The sequence below is a fragment of the Orbicella faveolata genome, unplaced genomic scaffold, assembly GCF_042242905.1.
Source record: "Orbicella faveolata isolate gen_17 unplaced genomic scaffold, um_ofav_v1 contig_1, whole genome shotgun sequence".
NCBI lineage: Eukaryota > Metazoa > Cnidaria > Anthozoa > Scleractinia > Merulinidae > Orbicella > Orbicella faveolata.
Genome location: NW_028301536.1, coordinates 1717758 through 1741452, shown reverse-complemented (window position 1 = coordinate 1741452; position 23695 = coordinate 1717758). Strand labels below are relative to the sequence as shown.

General features: G+C 37.3%; 2 protein-coding genes across 5 annotated transcripts; both read right to left on the bottom strand.

The window, feature by feature from the left end:
- Nucleotides 1-1964: 1964 nt before the first annotated feature.
- On the bottom strand, nucleotides 1965-9641 carry LOC110042371 (TBC1 domain family member 24-like). Of its 2 annotated transcripts, none has more exons than XM_089284086.1 (10): nucleotides 8770-9641; nucleotides 7841-8154; nucleotides 7289-7414; nucleotides 6253-6352; nucleotides 5905-5987; nucleotides 5602-5775; nucleotides 5220-5305; nucleotides 4548-4620; nucleotides 3770-3975; nucleotides 1965-3518 (listed from the first exon to the last, which is right to left on the bottom strand). In XM_089284086.1, exons 1-10 carry the CDS (start codon nucleotides 9143-9145, stop codon nucleotides 3374-3376), a joined length of 1683 nt encoding a protein of 560 aa, XP_089140212.1. In that variant the 5' UTR covers nucleotides 9146-9641; the 3' UTR covers nucleotides 1965-3373. The 2 variants fall into 2 exon arrangements, with proteins under 2 accessions (XP_089140212.1, XP_089140204.1); XM_089284078.1 differs by having other exon boundaries at nucleotides 5905-5990; nucleotides 8770-9618.
- Nucleotides 9642-11753: 2112 nt separating this feature from the next.
- Nucleotides 11754-23472, bottom strand: LOC110042653 (ciliary-associated calcium-binding coiled-coil protein 1-like). Of its 3 annotated transcripts, none has more exons than XM_089284218.1 (11): nucleotides 23274-23472; nucleotides 22865-23058; nucleotides 17750-17841; nucleotides 16399-16485; nucleotides 16182-16264; nucleotides 15392-15536; nucleotides 15090-15162; nucleotides 13922-14053; nucleotides 12981-13008; nucleotides 12472-12596; nucleotides 11754-12185 (listed from the first exon to the last, which is right to left on the bottom strand). In XM_089284218.1, exons 2-11 carry the CDS (start codon nucleotides 22985-22987, stop codon nucleotides 12111-12113), a joined length of 963 nt encoding a protein of 320 aa, XP_089140344.1. In that variant the 5' UTR covers nucleotides 22988-23058; nucleotides 23274-23472; the 3' UTR covers nucleotides 11754-12110. The 3 variants fall into 3 exon arrangements, with proteins under 3 accessions (XP_089140344.1, XP_089140348.1, XP_089140353.1); XM_089284222.1 differs by having other exon boundaries at nucleotides 23303-23472; XM_089284227.1 differs by lacking the exons at nucleotides 22865-23058; nucleotides 23274-23472 and adding an exon at nucleotides 20475-20637.
- Between the last annotated feature and the right edge of the window lie 223 nt (nucleotides 23473-23695).

Sequence of the window (23695 nt, the reverse complement as noted above, 5' to 3'; positions counted from 1 at the left end):
TCTTTCAAATGTCTTGCATTTATGTTACCCCACCAATATCTTACTATTTGGTGTGCAAGGACAATTGTATTGGAATTTCACTAGTTTAGAAAATGGTTTCAGCCTGGTCTATAGTCTGTGGGCGGGTACAATAACAGAGCCAGTGAACCAGAATGAAACCAATGTACCGTATTGAAATGTTTGAAATCACATACGCGAACGTGTCGACTTATATGTTTGCTAAAGGAACTGAATTCTCATTAATCAATTGCTTTTTTTTTTAGAGTGCTATCGGCATTATCCTAACTGTGATTAACATAACATTCGTGGCGTCTATTTTTAATTTAAAGGGAGGCAAGGATGGGGATGAGAATAATTATAATTTCAATGCAGTTAATGGCTGAGGCCACGTTAAAAAGATGCTTTCTCGAAGTTTTCCATTCTCTCCTAAACTGCTAGATTTGTATCACCATATCATTTTTTGGATCCCAAAATGTCCCTTACTTTGAAATGCTATGCGTCGACCCTTTTTGATTAATACAAAGCCTTATACACTGACGGAGTTCTTAAGGAATCCGCTGTCTTTTTTAGGTTAGTCACAGAGTAAATGTAAATGTAAATGTAAATGTAAATGTAATGTAAAAATGTGATTTGTTTACCTACGGAGCACCAAGGAGTTCACAGAACTCGTTCAGAAATGTCCGTGCATTCAAGGATCGAACTGGAATTTGAGAAATGTTGGTTTTTGACGAGAGGGGAAAACCGGAGTACCCGGGGAAAACCTCTCGGAGCAGAGGAGAAAACCAACCACAAACTCAACCGACATATGACGCCGGGTCCGTGAATTGAACCTGGGACACATTGGTGGGAGGCGAGCGCTCTCACCACTGCGCCATCCCTGCTCCCCAGTAAACCAACTCGTAATATGAATGTAGCCAAAATTTTATCTAAGTCTTTTGCAACAAAGAAAATTCGCCTCCGATTCGCAGCTTCAAGTGTTGAAATGTCCAATTAGTCTCACTCTGTGGTTACAGATGGAATTCAAGATGAATCTAAACACGTGCTAAGTCATAACATAGCTACCTCAGAGATGCATTCCAGTTGGACTCAATTCAAGTACGATTCAAACTGATTACATTTGGAATGAATGTTTCGTTGCCATTAGTAATCAGAACACTCCATACAGTTGCCACAGCCACTTCAGCCATAATTCAGAAGTCTGTTTAAACAAATTCCATCGGATTTGCTCTGTCGCTTTCAATGTGAAACAAAAGACAGCAAAAATGGGAAATCCCTTAGGGAACCGCACAAAAGAAATAATTTACACACAACTGGTTTTGTCTTTTCAAGTCAATAGGAGTTCTTAACTTGTTTTCGCAAAACAATTACAACGAATCCTCTAGCATTTTTGATTGGTTTGGCGAACAAAAAGGAGTTCTTTCAGTGAAAACAACTGCGCTGAATTTGCAATCAAATTAAAATTCTATCACTCAGACAGCAAAGTTTGCAATTCTGTGATAATATTCCCAAAAAATTTCATGTAAAGCGTACGGGCTACAGAACTACCGCTCACATCTGCTATAGGTTAGCTTTTGATCTTAACTGAGTCCAAGTCAATATTGGGACACAGTTTGTATATCATTCTCATAGAGTGATCAACATCAAATATCATTCAAACAGTCCCGGGGGGGCTTTGATATAAAAAGGACGGGGGTGCTTGTCGGTAATTTTGAAAAGAACTCCCAAAAGGTACCAAGATCCTGTTTTGTGGGCTTGGCTCGAAATTCTTGACATTGAAATGTTGTAAACGTTGTTGACAACTCAAAATCACGTCAACGCTCATCGAATTTGGACCTGTTTAAATTTTCGTCGGAGTTGACGACAATTTTTAAGCGATTTTTGTCAATGCCATCCTTGTTTGGCTGTTCAACTCAAGGGGACTCTAATCCAGTTTCCAGGGTTTTAATCAATACATACTTGACAAATTTCGACAGAAGCGTGTTTATTCCAGTTCTGGCTAAAAACAAAAACATCAAAGAAACAACCATAAAAATCCGATTAAAACAGCAACATGAAAAATGTTGTTTCAAAAAAAGCCGCAACAGCCAAATTAAAAAAAAACCTTAGAAACATCAAAAAGTACTAAGATTCCTAACTTTATTTAACTAACAAATAGACAGTATTTTACTTGAGAGCTTGATTCTTTCTCCATTGCCATTCAGACTGTCTTGATTATTTTCCCTTTTTCCTAATTGCTTATTGCATGTTCATTCACATTCACGTCCCTACATTTAACATGGGCTGTTAACTTATAAGCGATCAACATAACCTAGGTACTCAGATAACTAAATAACTTTTGAAATATTAATATACAACGTAACAATGCCAGTAATTTTTATTGATATATAATAAGTTTATAAGCTTTAGTAGCTCGCAGCTAGCAAAGCTATTCTGGGCGAGCAACTATTAGATTAAATTAAAAATGTATTAGATTAACCAGCCAATATTTGAATAAAATAACAATAATAAATTCTGCTGTATAGTTGCATATAAATTATTCTGATCGCTGCATTCACATTAATTTGAATATAATTATATTTATGCCACTTTCACTTGATAATTTCATGCTAAAGAATATATTAATTTTTGATAGGCAGAAATAATTTTTTTGTGTAAAACCAAACTGCTATGGCTCACCTTGAAAAAATTAAAATTTTAAATGAAACAGTTGGCTAAGCTACAAACCTTGTAATTCATAAGCAAATTGTGGTTAATTTTTTAATGCAACCCTTGATTAAAAACTTGGATGTACATGTAAGATAACTTAATGGAACCAACCATCTCGCCAATAACTTTTTCATATCAAATTTTATGTAAAGGACAGTCACTCAGCAAACTTCGACACTGAGTGAGTTTCTTAAACTTGGGTTGCACCATAAAATTTTTTTTACCATAATGATATTAAAACTTGAACAGAACAAAAATGAAGAATATATATTATGCAAATAAAGGTATCCAAACACAGTAACTTACCTATAAGATAATTTAAAGTCCTTAAGCTTTGTTCATTGAAAATAATGTAAAAGAGCTCTGTAAGAGAATTCTTTAAGCTAGATTTACTTTACTATTGCTCTGCAATGAACTTAGAAATTTCATCTCTCCGGTCTTGGGACCAACTGCCACATTTAGTGAATTTTCAAACATTAAAACATTCTAAGAGTTTCAGATGCTGATTGTAAAATAAATTTAAAAAATAGTGGAAATACCCACAAATACACTAAAAATGTCACGCCAGCATAGTACTATGATATTGATCAGCGGGATACATGACTTACAAAGTTACTAACTAGAAAGCTAATGTTTCAAGCTAAGAACCTGCCAACTACTACTCCATTCAGGTTTCTGTAACAAAACCTAACACTTCAACTTTTGTGCACAGGAAATCTGGAGACTCTGTGAGCTGCTCATTTCCAAATGTCTCACTAGTGCCACTGTGCCCGCGACAGAGTTCATTGTCTAACCAAATAGCATTATCACCACTGAAAAGAAAATATAATCCGAGTTATTATACTGACTAAGATCAAATCTAAGAGATCTAAGAAAAAAAGCTGCCAGGGTTTTGGCTACCACAACAAAAACTTGACTTGCCTGAATCTAGAAAATGGTTCCCTAGATCTTATGAAAATTCAACCATCCTTCATTATGTGAGAATTCCAGTGTTTTTCATTCTTTATAATTTGTTCGTTACATGATTCCACTTCCTTGCTGAATCATTTTACTTGTTACTTACCCTCCTCCTATCATAAGGCTTTTGTCATCTCCAGCCATAAACAAATCTGTGGTACCCAGGCCCTTCTTCTGTAACCCTGTCCATGCATACTTAGCCGGCCTGGGACTGAGCCTAAATACAAAACTCTCCCCAGTACCAAAGTATGTAAGAGTCTTGCGGCCAGCATTTCTTTCAGCCCAGCTGGTAGTTACAAAACCACCAAAGACCTGTTGTTGGATAAATGCAATATTTTAAAAGTAAATTATTACTGTAAAGTTTAACCAAAAAAGGGATGAATTATGAGCTGTGATATATTGCAAAACAGAGACTGGACACAATTTGTGAGTTTTACTTTACATGAATGTAATGCAGGTCAAAATTACATGGACATCACTCTCTGAGTAATAGGCCTGCAATATGTACAAATTGCTTCAGCTACATGTAATTTTCTACACTTTTGTCTACCTGACCTACATGTACAGTGCTAGGTAATCAAGCATCTATACAAATATATACTATACCTACAATGCAGGCTTATGCAGGCTTATGATACTTCTCCTCACAGAACATAATCCCACAACAAATGACCTGCATCTAGTTCTGTTAGAGCTGAATTACTTATTGGCTTTCAATCAGCCAGTTGTTACTTCTAAATGTCAGAACACCAGATTAACTGTTCCATTGAAGCAGTTTGCCAAATAGCAGTGGAATTCACTGGAACTTCATTTTCAAATAGCTAAAAATAGCTGAATTAGCAGTTATTTTTTATTTGAGATGCTACCCAGGACATTTTCCTCACCTCACCTACAGATGACTTGACTAACAGGATTGTCTCATCATCATCCTTGCATTTCTCGTAAAGAGTCCGAATGCTGAAACAACACAGAACCTGTCAATCATTTGACACAAAGAAATGATACTTTCATGCATTGGGGTGCTGAAGACAGCAGTACTGGTTTCTTCAGCATGATGAAAAAAAAAAGGCAAAAAGAAAACAAAGATTAGTGTGCAAATCATGATTTTCTCCAACCACATTTTTAAACGGTTGTTAAAATCCTACCCATCATTACTCAGAATCAGTGACTTGCAGGGTACATATTTTACCTTGTGTGTCATTAAGAGGCTGTTTTACCTTGTTTCAGAAATACGCACAACTTAAAATGACTTGGAAAACCTGAAGGACAGGTTTTTTATACTGATTATAGAAGGACTAGGTAAGGCTGTTTTAGCTTGTTTCAGAAATGAATGCAAACCCAAAATGGGTTGGAAAAACTTGAAGGACATTCAGCTTTTATATTGATTATACAATGTCAATCAAATCAATGAAAAATCACATCTGGAAGATTTGCTTCTCGCCATTCAGCAAACCTCAATGTCTAATTTGGTTAGGACAAACTAGTTGAGTGACCTGTGATGTAAGGTTAAAAAACCCCTTTTTTTTTTCATTGTTAACTCCGTAACTACATTATACCTGTATCCATCAGTATCTGTCTTGAATAAGCATACAGGTTTCTTGATACGCAGCCTGTCAGGTAACCACGACGACAGTAATTCCCACTACAAAAGGACATGGATCAAAAAGTGAAAAAGAAACACAATCATCTAGATGAAATGCATCCAAGAAAGTCTAAAGAGTAACGGTCAAATTTATGCTAAGGATGCTAAGAATAGACACGAGTAGCTATTCTTATGTTGCAAGTACATTGTGCATAGTGCTGGTGCCAGTCATACAGCTTAAGCAGTTCATTTTAAACCTTCCTCTTGAGTTTAAATTATCAAGTAGACAAGCGACAAGAATAAACAAAATCAGAACTAAATTACCAACAAGAAATAAATAATTGAAAAACAAAAACCTCTTGAGAAGAAATTATGCTGGAACCTTTGATTGCAAACACTGTAAGGGATTGATTAAGTGTTTCCCAAGTTTGTTCTGGTACAATCAGTGATCCATTTTCCAGTAAAGTAATATTTTTACTCTTCAATCTATCCAGCTGCTTTCTTGAGAGACCTCGAATCCTGAAAGCAGTCTGTAGAAATTAAGAGAACAGCAATTTATACAATTTGTTCAAAAATAGAACTCAACAAAATGTGAGAAAAACAATGGTTACATAAAGACTACAGGCATACATTAAATATAATGTTTTCATAAAAGTTACCTGAAGAAGTTTGTATCCTCTCAATGGCATCAAAGAAGCAAACTGCTTGAAAAGTTCCTCCAAGTTACCATTTTCTGACACTGCTTCTGAAAATACAACAACAGTGTGTAAATTGAAGTCACTGTAGCTTCCCAACATTGAATATATTGTCAAGTAACAAACCATTGCATACATGTAGCAAGCATTTTAGGACAAACAAAGGGCCTTCTGGCCATGTGAAAAATTTGGGCAAGAGCAGAAAAATCAACGAAGTGAGAGATGACTTTGCTCGTTCCTCCTCTCAAACAGCATGCTTGCTATGCAAGCTATCAGTAACACCATCATTTTTAGTTAGCCTGGTATCATTACCTTCTTCTTCAATGAACTTTGCAAACTGGTTGAAGACAATCAAACCTACACGTACAAGAACTTTGGGCCCTTGGACAAGAAAACTATCAATGATGTAGACCTATAAATAACAAGAGATACATAATGAATATCTAACTGATTAAAAATATAATTACAAGTATTTTAACAGCAATAAACAAATAGCCATCCTTTGAAAGTAACTTTCAAAGTTTGCACCATGCAGGCATTTTCATCTCAGATAATTGCCATGTATCTGTTCAGTATTAGATCACAGATGACGTCAAAATGTGGCACCCTAATGCCTAACCTACCTGCGCAAAAAGCTACTGAAGTTCTTACTAACATTTTAACGTCTTCAGCAATATATTACCGAACTGACTGGCAGAAACATCATTCGATGGGATCTATTAATCTTTCAAGTAAAAAGAAGCAAAACTTGATGCCATCTGTAAATCTATCCTCTAATAGTTAGCTCTCGTTAACTGAGCATGAAGTCTGTATGAGAGAATCTTGACCGAGGTTGTTTGTACAAACCGAATGCAGTGAGGTCTGTACACATGATCAAGGACAATATTCTCCCATACAGACTGACAAAGCTCAGTTAGTAAGATATATATTACATGCCAAATAAGAATAGTTTAATTTGTTTAATGTAACTGTGGCTTATACTATATGTAGCTGACTGATTTTGCTAGCGAATGGCGATGAGCTGAACTTAAATCTGTCAAAGTTTGCTCGTCCTCTTTACTTTTTTCTTCTCATCAGGTTTTTTGGCACTTCCACTGATATTTTTAGCAACAATTGTCAATATTCTTGTATATTAGTTTGCAACTTTGTTACTGCCAAATGTAACGGGTCCAGATGCCAGCCTCGATGGGAAAATCTAGAACGCAGTCAAAATCGATTTCAGCCAATCAAATTCATGAATTCAGTAGTTCCCAGTCCTTGTGAGACACAGCCATATAATAAATCATAGGTAAGAGCTGATCAAAATGTGAGAATATTTTGACTTATCAATATATAAAAAATAACTTACCAAAGTCCAAAAATCAATGTAATGAAACATCCAAATAAGCCAATCAGGAACTAGAATAGTATTCTTAGGTATCTGTTCTCCTTTGGCTGTCTGAAGGAATTCTTTTATCTGTTTATAAGATGACATCTGTGATGGAACATAAAAGAGAAGACAGGTATAACAGTGTACATCAACTTTCCCTAATGAGAGCAACTTTTCATAATTTTCCCGATGAGGCAGCATGGCTGAGTGGTTAGGGACTAGGGTGGTGGACTTCATGGGTTCAAGTTCTGCTCTGACCACTAGCTGTGGTTGTTGTTTCACGAGGGTCCCGAGTTCAACTCCTTGGCTATGCTTGTAAATAGCCAACTGGTCTGGAGTTTTTCACCTTGTTATATTTAATTTGAAATATTTGTTTTTCAAATATAATAGCTTGGTCCCAGAAGCCTTTTGCTGTAACATTGACTAAGGGTAAATAAAGGTGATTTATTTATTTTTCACATACATTGTAATATATTCACATGTATCAGACTTGGAATGATACAGTGGTAGGTACTTTAACGTCCAACTTACAAAATAAGACTTCAAGGAGTCCTGGAATGTTTTTGCCATAACAGCATAAGCTCTCTGACTTTGGTCCAACATGGATCGCCTGGAATCCATCAAGGCAGACAAGCAAGCATAACAAAGATTTTCCTCCATGAAATGAAGACATAATGATGCTAATGGAGGAACTACAGGTGCAAAATGGATATCTGGATGCATGTGAGAGAGGATGTAGAGTATTTTTAAACATGTTTTCTCTCCATCAGGTGATAAAAGATAAGCTGGAACATCTCTGGTGCCACTGAAAATGGTCGAAGGTATACTAGAAGGGACTTGGATACCTGCAGAACAGTGGTTACAAATAAACATATAAATATTAAATTATTTATTGAAAATATAGGAAATTGTTGCATAGTCTTTAAAAACCTATAGACTTGATTACTGGCCACTTTTCTGTAAAGGAGCCCGCTCCTCTAGGGAGAAATGGAGACCAAATTAAAAAAAGAGATAAAATTGAGCCTATTAAACATGTTAAATACATGTCAGCACTTCTTGTATTAAAAAAAAGTAACTTAAAATATATTCAAAAACAAGAAAGCAATCCCTCAGGCCTATCCCCGGGAAACCCTTTGACTCTTGGAGGCTACCCAACAGAAACTATGGTGTGATAGGGTGAGGCAAACATTGAGGGTTGACACCAAAAAAATGTTCCGTAAAATACATTATTCCCCTTTAAATGTACCCCAACTCCTCAAAAAGTACTTGTTTGGTTAGGCGCCCAACATGTGACAAAATTAATGACCTGAAATGTCCAAAACTGCAGTTTCAACCCCCTAAAAGTATTTTACACAACACTGCCACTTTTAAAGATTAAAAGTGATGGGTACTACCCCCACTCCCCCGCCCCCACCCCTCTGACATCTCTCATGTATTTATAGGTCTTGCTACTTTCTTACCCATATCATCAATCATTTCTTCATAGTAGTGAGGAGAATTGAAAATGATGTCTGCTCCACCACTGGCATCCTTCCATAGATCAGATCTTAGATTTGGTTGGACACCTTGTCTAACTAGCCTCTTCAATGTCATCGTTTCTTCATGTTCTGGATACTCTAGCCATTTTTGAAGCGCATCCCTGAATTCCTCTTCTGAATATTTTGCTTTGGGTGAATAGATTTTTGTGAAAGAATTTCTAGAATCCTGTCGAGAGGCTTTTCTAGATCCTCTCCTGGATCCCTTTGAAGTTCTCGAGTCATCTCTGTACAGTTTTCTCTCGGAAGATGTCTGTACCCACGAAGAGAAGTGAGCGACACTGACTTCAGCTAACTCCATTGATTTAACTGCGACGTCCGCAGAGCGAATAACAACAATACACAGCTGATACAAGCAAAATAATTCTACACGACAAATTTAAGTTAAGGCGAACATCGAATTAGTATATATATATACACGATCTGTTTTTCTGAATACGAAGGAAGACTCTTCGAGGAAAAAGGATGCACTTGTAAGCGTTCGGTTCGGATTGTCACGTCCTTGTCAATTCGTGAAGCCTTCGACGATCGTCGACGGTAACGATATCTTGTAACGCAATACTACCAGCCAATCCTATGTTGAACGTAATCCATGAAGACTGAACATTGATTTGCGCTCCCTCCTCATTCTCGAGACAAGATTTTAAGTAATCTGCTACAAATTCAGGAAAACCTTGAAATTCTGGAACAACAAACAGAACAAAGTCCTTTGAGCGTCCATGTTAACTGAAGAAATACCCTTTGTTTTGGATCAACCAAATATGGTACCTTCAGTCCCAGGGCTAAGGAGGGCAAAGGGGCCTATTAAAAATACCGAAAAACCGCACAAAAACTCGCTGAAAATTGCAATTTAACCACAAAAAATTTCGTCCAAAACCGAAAACCGAATCTCTTCCTGTTATTTGATATTTCTAAGTCTAAACTTGTTTTACTTTCAAAGTTCCTTCGGCACTTCCCCTCGTTGGTACAGAACTCATCATAATCTAAAAAATTGCTTTATTTTTTTGTCAATTGGCTTCAGACCTATAGCAATGTGAAACTAGGAAAAAAAAAGCACGATAACATGATTTTAGGTGATTTTTGTTTAAAAGAAACACCACATTCTGAAGCAGTGCTTTTTAATTGCCACTGTCAGAATTTTCATTTGTGTACTGCACAATGGCAGCCACATTTTACAACCAAACTACTTTTTACAACCAAACAGTCTCTCCTTTGCTTTTATTCCACGTGAACGGAGTGAGTGAGCGCAGTGTTATTCCGACGAAAAAAGGGAGACAACTTGCAATCGAGCTATTAATAGAAACTCGATGGTCCACAGTCTAAGGTCAAAGTCCACACCATATTATCCCAGCCGTGTGATATTTGAGAAATAGTCCTTTGCTTTGATGTTATCTTAAGCTTTTCATAGTCTGCTTGGCAGCCGTTACGACCCAAGTAGCGGCTGCTATATTGAGAGACTAGGCGTGTCATACATCGTCTAAAAGAAAGTCCGGGTAGACGGCTATATAAGTGGTCCCTTGGAATTAGCAGAATTAGAGTTTTAGCGAGACTGCAGGGTGTACTACGCTTCCTTGACAAAACCAGAAAAACCGTAAAATGCTATTATGGTTGACAAAAATCGAAAACAAAAGACTGAGTTGGAGAAAACCCGCAAACCGCACAAGACACCAAAACCGAAAAACCGCAGTTTAAGTGCGAAAACCGAAAAACCGAACTAAAATTGGCCAAATCCGCAAAACCGAAAATCCCAACGTTCCCCTCTATAAGGAATAGCATGATGCAAGAACGAAAAAAACAAAAATGATGCAAGAACGACGTCCTTTAGTGAAAGTTGAGAATTTTTGCCTGTGCGGGCCTCAAATTGAGACGTATGAATGAAACCCTATAAGGGGTCACCAGGATTTGGGATACGTGAAATAGCGATAAAAGTCCAAAAAATTAAACGGGATATGGGATACTCGTACTCGAAGACACCATCCCTACCCCAATGGGGCCTCAATAATGTCTTCTTTTCCTTTTTTGACCTTTTTTGCCCTGACCACTCCCTTAGTTTGTGAAAACACCGAATTATTGACTAACTGAACAGGAAACGGAAAAGTACTGAAGAGCTTGGCCAGTGAACAGGGGAGAAAGATCTGCCCAGGGGCCCGTTTCTCGAAAGCCCCGGCAACTTTTCGGGCCCGTAAAGCCATTTTTAGTTCATCTGTAGCTAAAAACGGAGGACGTGTATTGGGCTGAAACTTCTTGTATGAAGGGAACCTCTGTTCATATTGAAAATACTTGAGTAAAACAGCTCGGTAATCATAAGCTTCGAGAGTTTGCTATGGCTTTCGGGTGCGTAAACGTTTCGGGGTCTTCGAGAAACTGGCTCCAGGGATCATGCCCTTGGTGCTCTGAGCTGGCCTGTTCACAAGTTTACAGAAAAGATTTTTGAAAGGTATTTGTTTTTATTTTATCTGCAACTTCTTCACTTTGCTCTCTAAATACAACTGGCAAGATGCGAGAGTTTGAAAGATGGTTTCCTTCTTACTTTGCAGTGACACCTTTATTGCTGTGCAGCTCACAATATTGTCAAGTGGCAAGGTAGTTTTAGTATTCTTGGTAAATTGCCCCTTAGTTTAAAGATTTCTCTGCTAACAGGGACAACAATATGCGAGTGGTTTTCTTTAGATCAAGAAAATGTTGCAAAACATAACGGATGGGTAGCACCAACACCCGTCTGAAAACGATTTTTCCAATAGTTGTTCCAGCTTTGTTCATGGGCTTCCGGGGCTTTGTTTCTGGGTCAGCTCTGTTTTGTTCGGGGTACTCCTAGAATTTTCGTTGTGGGTGTACCCCTCCCCCGCCCCATCAATTCATTGAAACCTCACTTTGTTTCAGAGCAATTGTATCTTTTTCATACTTGTCTACATGGTCAGAATTTATTTCTACATATGCTTTGATATGTGCACTATATTTATACAATAGAAAGGATGCATAGAGTCTTGTATTGATTTGTATTGCTTCCTGTACATCACAAAACTGAAAGTGACATAAATCTACATTTGTGCCCCTGCATGAACGAGGTTTCTACAGGTACACTAGTGTTGAAAGAACATAAACTTCCCTGTGCAAATTCTTGCTTAAATTCTCAATGGAGTGGGATTCAGTTTTCAAAAACCATTTAGTATTCTGCGTTAATTAGCTATTTTAAAAAAATATATTTACAGTTGTCATTCCTTAACGAGTTATATATACAGATTAACTATTAATAAATTTGTATTGTGTTATCTGGTTTGCAGCTTCCCAATTTTTCCAGCTAAGACCGTCTCTCTGTCCTTGAGTCTTGCTTCAACTTCAGCCTTCAATAAACAAAATATAAACAGAGCTTTAGCACAATTAACATTACAAAGTGGCAATGACTTTCCTGAATAACCAAATTACTGACAGAGCAGAACACCTACACCTTTTGTAGACTGTAAATATCAATAAGAGCAGTTGAATAACAGAGAACCTCTTCCCTACATGGCATTGATTTTCTCAGCAATTCTGTTCTGATTGTTACTTCCTGGTGTAGTTTAGAACAAAGGTCTAGACAAGCAAATATACACAACCTGGACTGAGCGTTTACTCTGCATTTATACACACCTGGAAATTTCCTAACACCTCATCTGCTACTTTCTTGACAATAGTTTTGACCTTGCCAGGTGTAACAGAAGCTAAAATATTTTCAGCAGTTTGGTCCTCTGGGTGAGAAACAGCAGCTGATTGGGCTGAGAACAAAAAAAAAAAAAAAAGAGAGAACAAAAATTGTAAGTTTAAAAACTTTATAACACACCTGGGTCAGACTGCAGTATTAAACACAGCTACGACTGTAATGTAAAATGTTCTTTACATCAGTAAAGTGATGGACTTGGGGCACTTCACAAAAGAGTGAGCATTGTTTTTAAGTACCGAAAGCAAAGCACTCAGAGCGTGTACCTTTTAGAGTACTGCGAGGACTATCCCCTCAGGGACTGAGAAGAAAGGAGAACCTTTAAGGTCATCCAAGACGTACTTTTTTGGATAATTTGAGGACATGATTTCTCTGACAATTTGATTGAACAAGGATGTTAGCTCATGGTTGACTTAGGGTAAAAGATCAACATTCCACTTACTGTCTTCCTCTTTCACATCCTGTTCTCCCTAAAAACACAAGAGTGCAATTGAAATTAAACACGGCTCAAACAAATGCTACATGGAATACTTTAAAGTAAGCATTGATTTTAACGTAATTGATCAATGGCCTTGGTTGGGTGGGGGGGGGGGGGGGGATACTCCCAGAAATATTTAGTGTGGGTGTGCGGCCCACTTCCCAAAACCCTTACTCTATTTATGACCAAAATCTGTGATTTTCCCTACCCTATTTATGACCAAAACGGCTGAAAAATCATAGCCTTTGGGGCCGCACATACCTACCAACTCTATATGAGAAACCATTCTTTGTTTAACAGGAACACCTAGGCTGTTATGGTTATGTAGGCTTAATTTCTCCTGCTCTCTCAGGTCCAGTCCCTGAGCATCCTCCCCAAGAAGAACCTTCAAGGAAGTACCATCGGGGGAGGTTCTTTTCCCACGTTCTTTCCCTGAACATTAGCTGGTAATCAAACCTAGCTGCCTAGGGGGGCATCCCAAATGAAAAAGTCAGGGATGCTAGTTGTCTCACTTAGGGGTATAAATCAAGGATTTTGGTCTCACTTAGAGTGTTTATGACAAAATGCCACTATTTTTAGCTGTAAAAGTACCTTTTAAGGTGCACTCAAAGAAATAACAGTCACAAAATGCTCTTATTTCCACAACTTTTAGGCTTGATTTCTGCCAGTCTCTCGAGTCTGCTTTACTAGCGTGGGCTCCTTCCCTAAACAGCGGCTGGTTATCAAGCCTATTCTGCTTTAACTGGTACATGTATCTTTTAGGGTTCAAATAAAGCTCAAGACACGCCCACACCTAAATTGGTCTCCTATAGGGGTTTAATTCAAAGTTTTGGACAAGCATCCCCAACCTTTTCATAGGGGAGTCCCCCCCACCCCCCTGACCTAGCTGTTATAATAATTCTTACTTCTTTCTGCTCTTCTGGTTGGGGCGACTGTGGTGGTGTCATCACATGTTCTCTCCACACTTCTTCTGACATTCCTTCATCTAATGGAGGTGGAAATGGAACAGTAACCAGTGGAGGAACTTCAACTGCCAGCTGTGAAAACCAATGCAAACATCACTGATTGTATTTCATGAGCATTTATTCAAAGATAATAATTATTAGCCATATTTAATTTAGTAGATAATAGTTCATATCTACTTTTCTCTTGTTTATTAAAAGTGACTCCAGTCCTAGAGTATATTTAATCATTACATACCCCTCATATATTTTATTTTGTAAGTTTTAGGATAGAGGGCCACTAGTTCATAAGTGTACCACTGTTATGTGCCACCTTCTTTAAAAAAATAGTTGATTGATTAAGATATTTCTGTCACAGAACTCAGCAAGAGAAGAGAATGTTTAATTCATAATTGTGACATCATTACTTAATATAGTGTTTTATTCGAGATACAATAATAAAAACAAAATAAAATACATCTTGAAAAGGAAGAAACAGAGGTTGGCCCTATGACATTTCACCTTAAAAGAAAAGGATTAGAATTAACACTGATTAGATTTAACACTGATGAACTAGTGGACCAGCATGACAAGTGAAACTAACGAATTTCACATGGTTGTCAAGCGCAGATCTAGGATAAATGGCAACCACATTCAGAAACAATGAGCACTGAAGGCACAAAGTTCTAGAGGGGTCTAGACCATGCTGCCCTGGAAATCTTTTGGACCCTCAAATCCCCTTTCCAGGGTTTCTGACTCACTCTGAAAAATCTGACCTACTTACATATAACAGTGGAAACTGGTATGGATCAGTACATGGGTGCACCAGTCATGCTTGTTTTACAGAACTTCTGATTTGAGAAAAATTTGAGTGCTTTGCAAATAACTTATCAAAATTGGCACTTCAACCTATTACTAACATTTTAATCTACCAGGTAACTTTTTTTTTGATGTGCAATTTGAAATTTTTATCATCAGAGATGCAAGAGCTGCAGAAAACTTAGTAATGTTTAGTTTATATTGTTTGCCTTTTTTAACCTCCAAGCCGTCTTAGTGACTTCTGTAAAGTGATGTGATTTTGTTTATTTACATATTATTATTGTTATTTTTAAAAAAGGAGACAGCTTCCCACCTCAGATACGACAACTTCCTCCTGGGGATCTTGGGTAAAAAGAAACTGGTACAGCTTGTAGTGTTGAAATAAACTGCAAAAAAAGTAGAAATTAACATTCAACACACAACCTAGTCTGTCTATTATTAATGACTTGGTAAGTCTTTAAACTTCAACATGCAGTAACACCAATTAAAAACAAACAGCATTTTCAATAATAATTTCTCTGTAGAAGTTTAGGTGCAAGAATGTTATTCTCTTCAGATGTCTTTTCAAAAATAACTGGTGACTATCATTCAAACATATTCTTTTGTAATGTGTACCTGTCAGTAAAGTAGTCAGTAATCAGCTTTGCCTGATTCACATCAAAACATTCCAGACCTCCATTGTGGGGGCAGTTTTCAACTCCAATTCCCGCAAGAAATGACTTGAATTTCTCGAAGCTTTCGACCAATGAAAAATGCTTTTCTGAAAAGACAAAATCATGCATAGTGTACTAAGGTCAGTCAGTCAAGCAAACTGGGACAGAAGGCTCCTAAAAGCTGAGCTGTAAAGTAAATTAAGTCCGCATATGAGCCAAGTGACTCAACAGGCTGGAGCTTATCCTGGTTTCTGTAGCATGATGAACTAGGAGTATTTCTACTTCCCCCTGGATGGGATGCAAGTCCATCCCAGGGTTACCCCCCCCTCATTATATTCGCTGTTACCCATTTATACACCTGGGTGGAGGGAGGCAAAGTGAGAGTAAAGTGTCTTGCCCAAGAACACAACAAAGTTTACTCAGCCAGGGCTTGAACCCCGACTACTTGTTCTAGAGTTGAGCGTACTGACCATGAGGCCATTACGACTCCCCTGCTGTGCACACTGCTAAATCCCACTCATTCAATCCCTTTACTCAAAAATATTAAGTGTCTTTACTGATTGCCATACATTTCTTTTACTGATAAATATTTTGGAGTATTTGGCATAACAATTTTCATCAAGACAACATCCCATCAAATAATGCTTTCTTTATTCTCATTACCTCTCTGCCTGTCTTGTACATGATATGAAAAGAAGAATTTATGTTACATCAATAACAAAAAGAGTAGTAACCAAAGCAGGTATTTTTACCTTTTATATTGTCCAGCATCTCTTTCAACAAAGTAAAAAAAGCAGAAAGCTGCTGAAGTGTGAAATTTTGTTCCTTTGCAAACCTACGAGAAGTCATTGTTAAGGAGAAAAAACCTTGCTAAGCTAACTTTTTACAAGACCATCAACTCAAGACCCACAGATGGAACATCGAAAAAAATTACAGATTGTTACACCGATTTTTTGTTACAAAGGATACCAAAACCCTGCCACATAATAATCCAATATGCAAGCTTCTGGTAGAGAGATGTGGTAATTTTCAATAGAGAGCACTTCAGCCAGTTTCCTAGAATAAAATTAAGATTTATCAATGCACTGAACATAAAAACTATATAAACATAACACAAGATACCTCCAAACCACTTTTATCAAGTATTTCCGAAGGGGGCCTTATTTAATTCCTAGCAAAACACAATACCACTATACTACTCTTTCAAAAAGCCAGAGGATGGTATCAATTCTCCATAAAGAAACAGAACACAAAGTGAAAAAGTTCAAACACATCAAGTTGAAGGTCATGCAGTCCAAGATCAAAAACAAATTCGAACTCTCAGCACTTGAATAGACCATGCCAGATCAGTCCACGTGAAGTGTTACAGTTGTGATTACATTACAAATATAGTCTCTCATTTATTAACTTAATTGTGTGGAATAAGAGAGAAGGGGAGGGGGGCTTAAAAGAAAGGTGGGGTTTACAGACTGTAATAACTTTCTTCCTCGGAAAAAGGGGGGCTCATTAGAGAGGGGCGGGGATTATTTGAACAGGGGCTCAATAGAGGATTTAGTTTATTTAGCTTTTGAGGAAATCTGCCTTTTCATATCTAACATGTTTTATCTCACCATTAAAACATCTGAAATTTTTCTGATGAATGGTATGAACTTCTTTGTACCAGGTGTTATAAGACACCCCAAGAAGGTTTGGAGATGTCTAGTATTTTCTCATGTTTGTAACAGGAATCAGGGGAGGATACTATGTAAATAAAAGCTTGATCAGTAACAAAGTGTTGTTAAGACACTAAAATCCTGAAACAATGTTTCTTTATTAGGTGTTCACAGTTAGAGGGCTCCCTATAGGGATAATCAGTTGGCAGTTTTGATTGATTGATTGGTTGGTTGATTGATTGATTGACTTTGATTGACTGATTGATTGATTGATTTAATAATACATAGTTCCAAGAAATGTCTAAATCATCCATTGGAGAGCTGTGATATGGATTTTTTTCTGGAAAAGCACTCCTTGTACAAATTGATGTCTGTCTCTTTGTAATTATTAATTGTAATGTATGTACCACTATTATGTATTATGTGTTATTATGTATGGTGTATTATTAATTGTAATTATTATGACGACTTGGCAATTCCTCATGAAAGCCAAATGGGTCAAATTATTTAATGTTAAATGAATCCATTTATCAATGCTGATCAGTATATTGACAACTTTCTGAAACTCTGAACATCACATGATAGATATGGTTCAACAGCGAATTGTCTTGACCCTTGTATATCATATACATACATATAACTTAAGTACAGTAATAAACTCCACTCACACTTCTAGCTCATGCACTGTAAGTTCCTTTAGTGCCTGAGTTTGTTCTTCTGACAAGACTTTCCATGCTAACGACTCTTTTTCCTCTTCCTCCTGTGAACCGAAAGAACATTACATTTGTAACAAATTGAGAAGCATGGTTGACAAATGTTTACCTCATTCTCGCAACTTTATAACTTTAAGATTGGTTATGTATTCTGAAATCTCTAGAAAACGAGTTCCACCAAATAATAAACTAGTGCACCAAGCCTACACTCGATTCTTTCTAAAAGAGCTATTTAACTTCGTGTAGGAGTTCATCGATGCAAATAATTAAGCATGTTATAAGCTTAAGCTTAAACTTAATTGATAAACCAAATTTTCACAAACTTTCATATTCTACTTCCTAAACGTCAAAGAAATCATAAATTAACTTTTCTTTATGAACAATCTCTCCTTAAGATCGATGTACATAAATTATATCATCCACAAAAATGTTAACATATCGAGACCATCGAACTTGGTTGAAGATCATTTTTTCAACCATAAACAACTCATCGTTTACCAGCACTTTCTAGGAAAGACATGAAATTTAAGTTACTAACGGATTTGTGTTTGTCTCTTGTTGTGGCAGAGTCTCGTTTCGAAGCGGATTTCTTCCTTTCTTTTTCGGAAGATTTAATTCGAATAGCTGATCGAGACTTCTTCGCGTCCGCCATCTTTGAATGCTGCCTCACTCCTGGGAGACACGTTGCTATGCAACGAAACCCGAGCAGATTTTTTTTTTACTAGGGGAGGGGTATGAAAATGAAGAACGCTTCAGGAACAGTCTGAGAAAATCAATGAAATAAAACATGATACAACTAAAAAATGAGCTTTTCCTAGACATTTAGAATTACGCTCCTGTTTACACAACCTAATTCAAACCTAATGCAAACAGGAAAGGGAGTTTAGGAGAATTGAGACTCAACCTGTGAAGAATGTAAAGCCCAATGGAGGGTTTAAAAAAGTATTTTCCAATTCTCCTAAATTGAGTTAGTGTTTCACCAGTGAATGTAAAAAGTAAGCGGCCATCTTCGAGTTCAATTCTCTTATAAAGTATAGCCAAGAAAACTCAATATGTCAAAACTACTGTGCTGCATCCAATCAGAGCACTCGTCTTATGACAACAATTTTAAACAATCAAACTTTTGAAAGTCATCTTGAGTTAATTCAATGTTTGGTTATTGCATGACTGAAAGTAAAAACAAATGAGACTAAAAAACAAAACAAACCTTGACCGAAATCTCGCTTCGTTTCCTTACAACACGCTGAAGAGGGCTTTTACCGCGCTTAAAGCTATGTGGAACTTCTAAACTGTCCATACGTCTTCAATAAGCAGTTCGCAAGTTATTGCATCTTTGCTAAACTGAACTGTGACGCTTCAGACTTTTCGGCACCACTAAAATTATCGGCGTAATTAATAATAATTAGCCGATCGGCCGATTGTGCCCAAAGCTGCTTTGCTCGGCAGCTTTGCAAAACAAAATAGCTTGATTTATCTTCATCAAACAAAAGAAACAATGGGTCCAGTGAATCACCCAATGAACTGGCTGTTTTTATGAGCAACTAATTAGTGTTGTTAGAAGCAATAAGAAAGCCAAAATGCCGACTATCTTTTGAAAACGGTAAGTCTTGAATAGCCCACAAAATTCTTCCTTTTTGTTTGTTGATAATGAGAAATTTGATAAAGAGTACCAGTCGTTCGAAAGGATAGGGGCCTTATCGTGGTGATGCCCCTTAGGAGCCTCTGAAACAGAGTCGGCCTTTTCTTGAAGTTTGGTTTCTGTTTTTTTACCGAAAACTTTTTTGGCAAAAATTTCTGCAAAACCAGCAGACAATAATGCTGATAAAACGCGATCGCATGACGATTTCTGGTGAACTTTGTTCTCTTCCAAGTCGAACTTTTATCTTGAATATAAATCGCACCGAATTTGCAAATTGAAAGGGTGGGAATCGAAGGGGGTGTAGTCGGGAGAATACAGATCTGCTTAAAGAGCGGAGGCAGGGGGATGGGAAAGAGGGGTCGGGGCAGAGGACGGGGTTCAAGTTTGCCAGAGATCCGCTACTGGGGACTTTTGGTTGTCGCTGACAACTTGTTTGCGCAAATACGTTACAAGAATAAACACTGCTGGCATGCACGCGGGGTCTCTCTAACGACAAGTTTTCTTTAATATAAACACTGTATATTGAGTGGGTCAATCATGTATTTCCATGGTATTGTTTCTTTTTGGGGGGTATTAAAGCGGCTTGGTGAAAGACAAAACATAAATAAATAATAAATAAAACCCGTCCTGGGTAGTGAAGGGAGAGTTCACCCCAACCAATAATTGCTCTTAGATAGTCATGACTGGTTTCGCCCGGGCAACCCCCTGTAACCCCCGGGGTACCCCTAGGTACAGTTATTCCCCGTTATTACAGACAGCGTTAAGACCACCAGAAATGTCCGTATTGACGAACTGTCTGTATTGATCGGGCCAATTCAAGAACAAATAGGTAGCTAGCTGAAGGCCAAACGAATGTAAACTGACTGAGCTGTCCGATCTGACAAGGTGGTGTCTTCTAACGAAGAGTATATTCTTTGATGCACTCCTAGCTTAGAGAAAGCCACAGTTTGCATGTCCGTCAAGGAAGAAATTAAACGACTGTAAACAGAGATATTCCGATCAAGCAGTTACGTTGAACGAACTTCTGAACTGCGAACTTACCTTTTTCTCGACGACAACAACAACGGGTTTGACGGCTACAGATACGCGTTTCTTCAAAATGCCTGATCCTTTTTTCGACTTTTTTGAGTTTCTGCGATGCTCCATGTTAAACAGCAAGGCTGTTGTCGAACAATGCGTTACGAGATGAATGAGGGTGTTTTTTCATTTTCATTAAGCGTCCAATTAAGCCGAACAATTGAATTATTGACAGCTTTCAACGACAGATCAATTTGTTGGAACATCGCATTGTGTTTTAAACAAACATTAGCGTAATTTGAATGGTTTTGATAAGTAATAAGTTGATTTGTTTCACGCTTGCTTTTGTAAACTGCATGGCATATAGACCTCATGTCCGCGGCGTAGTTCTCGAGAGATGTCTTTGTACCTCGTATATCGAGTAATCTGCCTGTGCTCTGTTTTGTGCTGTTTTTTTCTCATCATAAAAATTTATTTCCTCTGCGATGGCTATGCTAAGCCAGGTATATCTTGTCAATCCAAAGAGGACGCGGTTTCATGATTCCGGCTGCTTGTGCTTTAAGACGTAATTTTTGTACACTTGTTATTAGCCCGTCCTCTGTAAATCGCAAACGGTCATTTATCACGTGCATTTGGTTTTATGGAGAACACACCTTAAGGAAATTACATTTCAGCGTCCGTGGTGCCTTAATTTCCGCGAATTTAATTTCTAAGTTTTGACTCACAACTCTGAAACTTCAAATTTAACAACACCCCTTAACCTGCTTAGCTTGACTTACTTAGTCCGATCTTTTTAAAAGTCGTCGACTTACAAAAATCAAGTTCCGCTTAATTCTCGAGAGGTATCTTTGTAGCTCGGATATCGAGCAATCTCCCCATGTTCTGTTTTGTGCTGTTCAGTTTTTTTTTCTAATCATAAAAAGTTCTTTCCTCTGCGTCGTTCACAACGATTGCTAGCTTCTTTTGTTGGACCATTTTGACTTTCCGCTGACGTTTAATTAAATCGAGTTATTTGAATTAAGATACGTTAATGAGGTAAACACATTTTAGACAAACAATATGAGACCAATATGAGTTGATCTACGTACTGAATTTCACACGCTCTTTGTCCGACGTTTTTCTTATAAGCTTGAGTTTGTTTGTTTGTGTTTTTTTTTGAAAGAAAGATAGTAACTTGAAAGTTATACTACTCAAGTTTATTTAGCATCATGGATCTTGTTTTAAATTAAACTGGAGACTGTTTCTTGTTTATTCAAACAAAGGCTCCGTACATATTCAATAGACCATATTTGTATTCTGGGTAGTGGACTGAAACTAGCTTGCAACTGAGGCTAAAGCGAGGAGTCTTTTCAAATGCAAATGAAAATTCCCCCTCGTGAACCTCCATCGCAAGCTACTAGTTCCAGTCTAATACCGAGAATACGAATATGGCGGCCTACCAAGATTCTCATTTCGTTGAACTCAGTGAAATCAAGATGATTTTCTCTTCTGCTGATCCCTAATGCTTATGGATCTATCTATTTTTCACTAACTTATAAGCATGCGCACAATTCAGTATCTTTTTGTACGCTTGATTATATTCCATAATACATAACAACAGTCGCCGAGCTCTCTTCACATTCCCCCAGTTTTCGGAATCTCCCTTACTCTAGAGTTACACAACTCGCTTGGCTTTCCTAGACTTGAAAGGACTAATTAATTCATAGATTTTTGTCGAGGATGCGGCAAATGAAATAGTTTTACGACGGACGTTACTAGCAGTTTTTACATTAAGCTTTGTTTGAAACTTAATTAGTTCATTCTTCCACAGGTAAGCATCTCACAATTTAAATTTAATTGTAAGCTTGCAGCTCAGTACGCATGCGTGTGTCCTCAGTAATATACTATACTTGAGAAATTTATAATGAACTCAAACAATTTTTTTATGGAGTAATATTCAAAATAATCTTCCTCGCTATTACTTGAATCGTTTGTGTATTTGCAGATAAAGGTTTCTTAATTAGTAATCTATCTTTTGATGATTTGACACGAATAAGTTACGGCAGTTACCAATACCGTATTTCCTTGATGAAACGCCGGGTCTCCCAGGTAGATTTGTAAATAAAACCCTCAAGAAATTAATATTCGCGGAATAGTAAACTTAAGGTATAATTATAAGATATTTAGCTCATAAAACTGAATAAAAACTGTAATAAATTCCAAGCCTCGAATAAATTACAAAAGTCAAATAAACGCCGGATCAAAACAGCCAAGTTTGAAACAGAGTTTGAAATAAATGCCGGGGGGCGCCGTTTAATTGAGAAAATACAGAAAAATACTCGTAAAAGACTTTGCTACAAAGTTGTTCCGTTCACTGTATTCATCTCCTACTGAAGGCTATATTTATACATTATTTGTTATGTATTAATATTTACCTTTTTTTCTGCTTCTACTTTCTCTCGATCCCGTCTCGCACTTCTTTGTAATTTCCTTCTCGCAAGTCTTCTTGCATTCAAAACATTTCCAATGTTGGGTGACTTTGCTCTCGAATTATCCATAATTCTTGCTTCTTGTGTTGACAAATATTCTCATGCGTGTACCTATAAGTTGTAGCTATCTACAACAAGGTCTGAAAAGCATCAAATGAGAAATAAAATGAAGCTAGCTATAGAACTGTTAGCGATGCTGTATAACCTCAGCCGTTTGAGTTGGATAGAGGCAGAGTATAAAATATTCTGTTGAGAATCACAAGTCAAATACTATCTGATAAGCGCTTAAAAGCTAACTTTTAAAAGACAAATAAGGAACAGTAGTAGAGACAATAAGAAGTTTGGAGAAAATTACTTTTAGTGTAAACACGTAAACTCAGAAACCTGCGCCAAATGTTCCTAGTTGTTATCAAAGCCTTGTATGGTTCGAATTCTAGTCGATCTTAGCCTGCCCTCGGTTAGGGGATTGCTTGGTTGTCAGCCAAAGACGTGGAAATACATACTGAACCAATGAAACAGCAGTTGGTCGTGAATAATATATGATGTTTATAGAGTTGTTGTATATCAAGGTGTTTGCATGATGCCATACTGTGTAATACATGCGCTATTTTTAAGCCTCGAGGATTAGCTGACTGTCATTAATTTCTTTCAGGAATAATCGTGCTTTAGATCTTGTTGCTAGTTTTGACATGACTGATAAAAGAAGGGATTATTGGTTTTAATTTGTACAAACCATCTGCCAAGTACTTTGAATAAAGAGCTAGTTAAATGTCAGAC

Bases quoted from the DNA above. Each gene is read 5' to 3' on its own strand.
- LOC110042371 (XM_089284078.1), bottom strand. From the start codon at position 9,145: ATGGAGTTAGCTGAAGTCAGTGTCGCTCACTTCTCTTCGTGGGTACAG. The intron at 5,991-6,252 runs GTAATGATACCA...TTGTATTTTCAG, and splicing joins AAAGTTCATTGAAGAAGAAG to AAGCAGTGTCAGAAAATGGT. The intron at 3,519-3,769 runs GTAAGTAACAAG...TTTTCTTTTCAG, and splicing joins AGCCTTATGATAGGAGGAGG to TGGTGATAATGCTATTTGGT.
- LOC110042653 (XM_089284218.1), bottom strand. From the start codon at position 22,987: ATGGATAATTCGAGAGCAAAGTCACCCAACATTGGAAATGTTTTGAAT. The intron at 14,054-15,089 runs GTGGGAAGCTGT...TGGTTTTCACAG, and splicing joins AGGAAGTTGTCGTATCTGAG to CTGGCAGTTGAAGTTCCTCC. The intron at 12,186-12,471 runs GTGTGTATAAAT...TGTTTATTGAAG, and splicing joins AGGTGTTAGGAAATTTCCAG to GCTGAAGTTGAAGCAAGACT.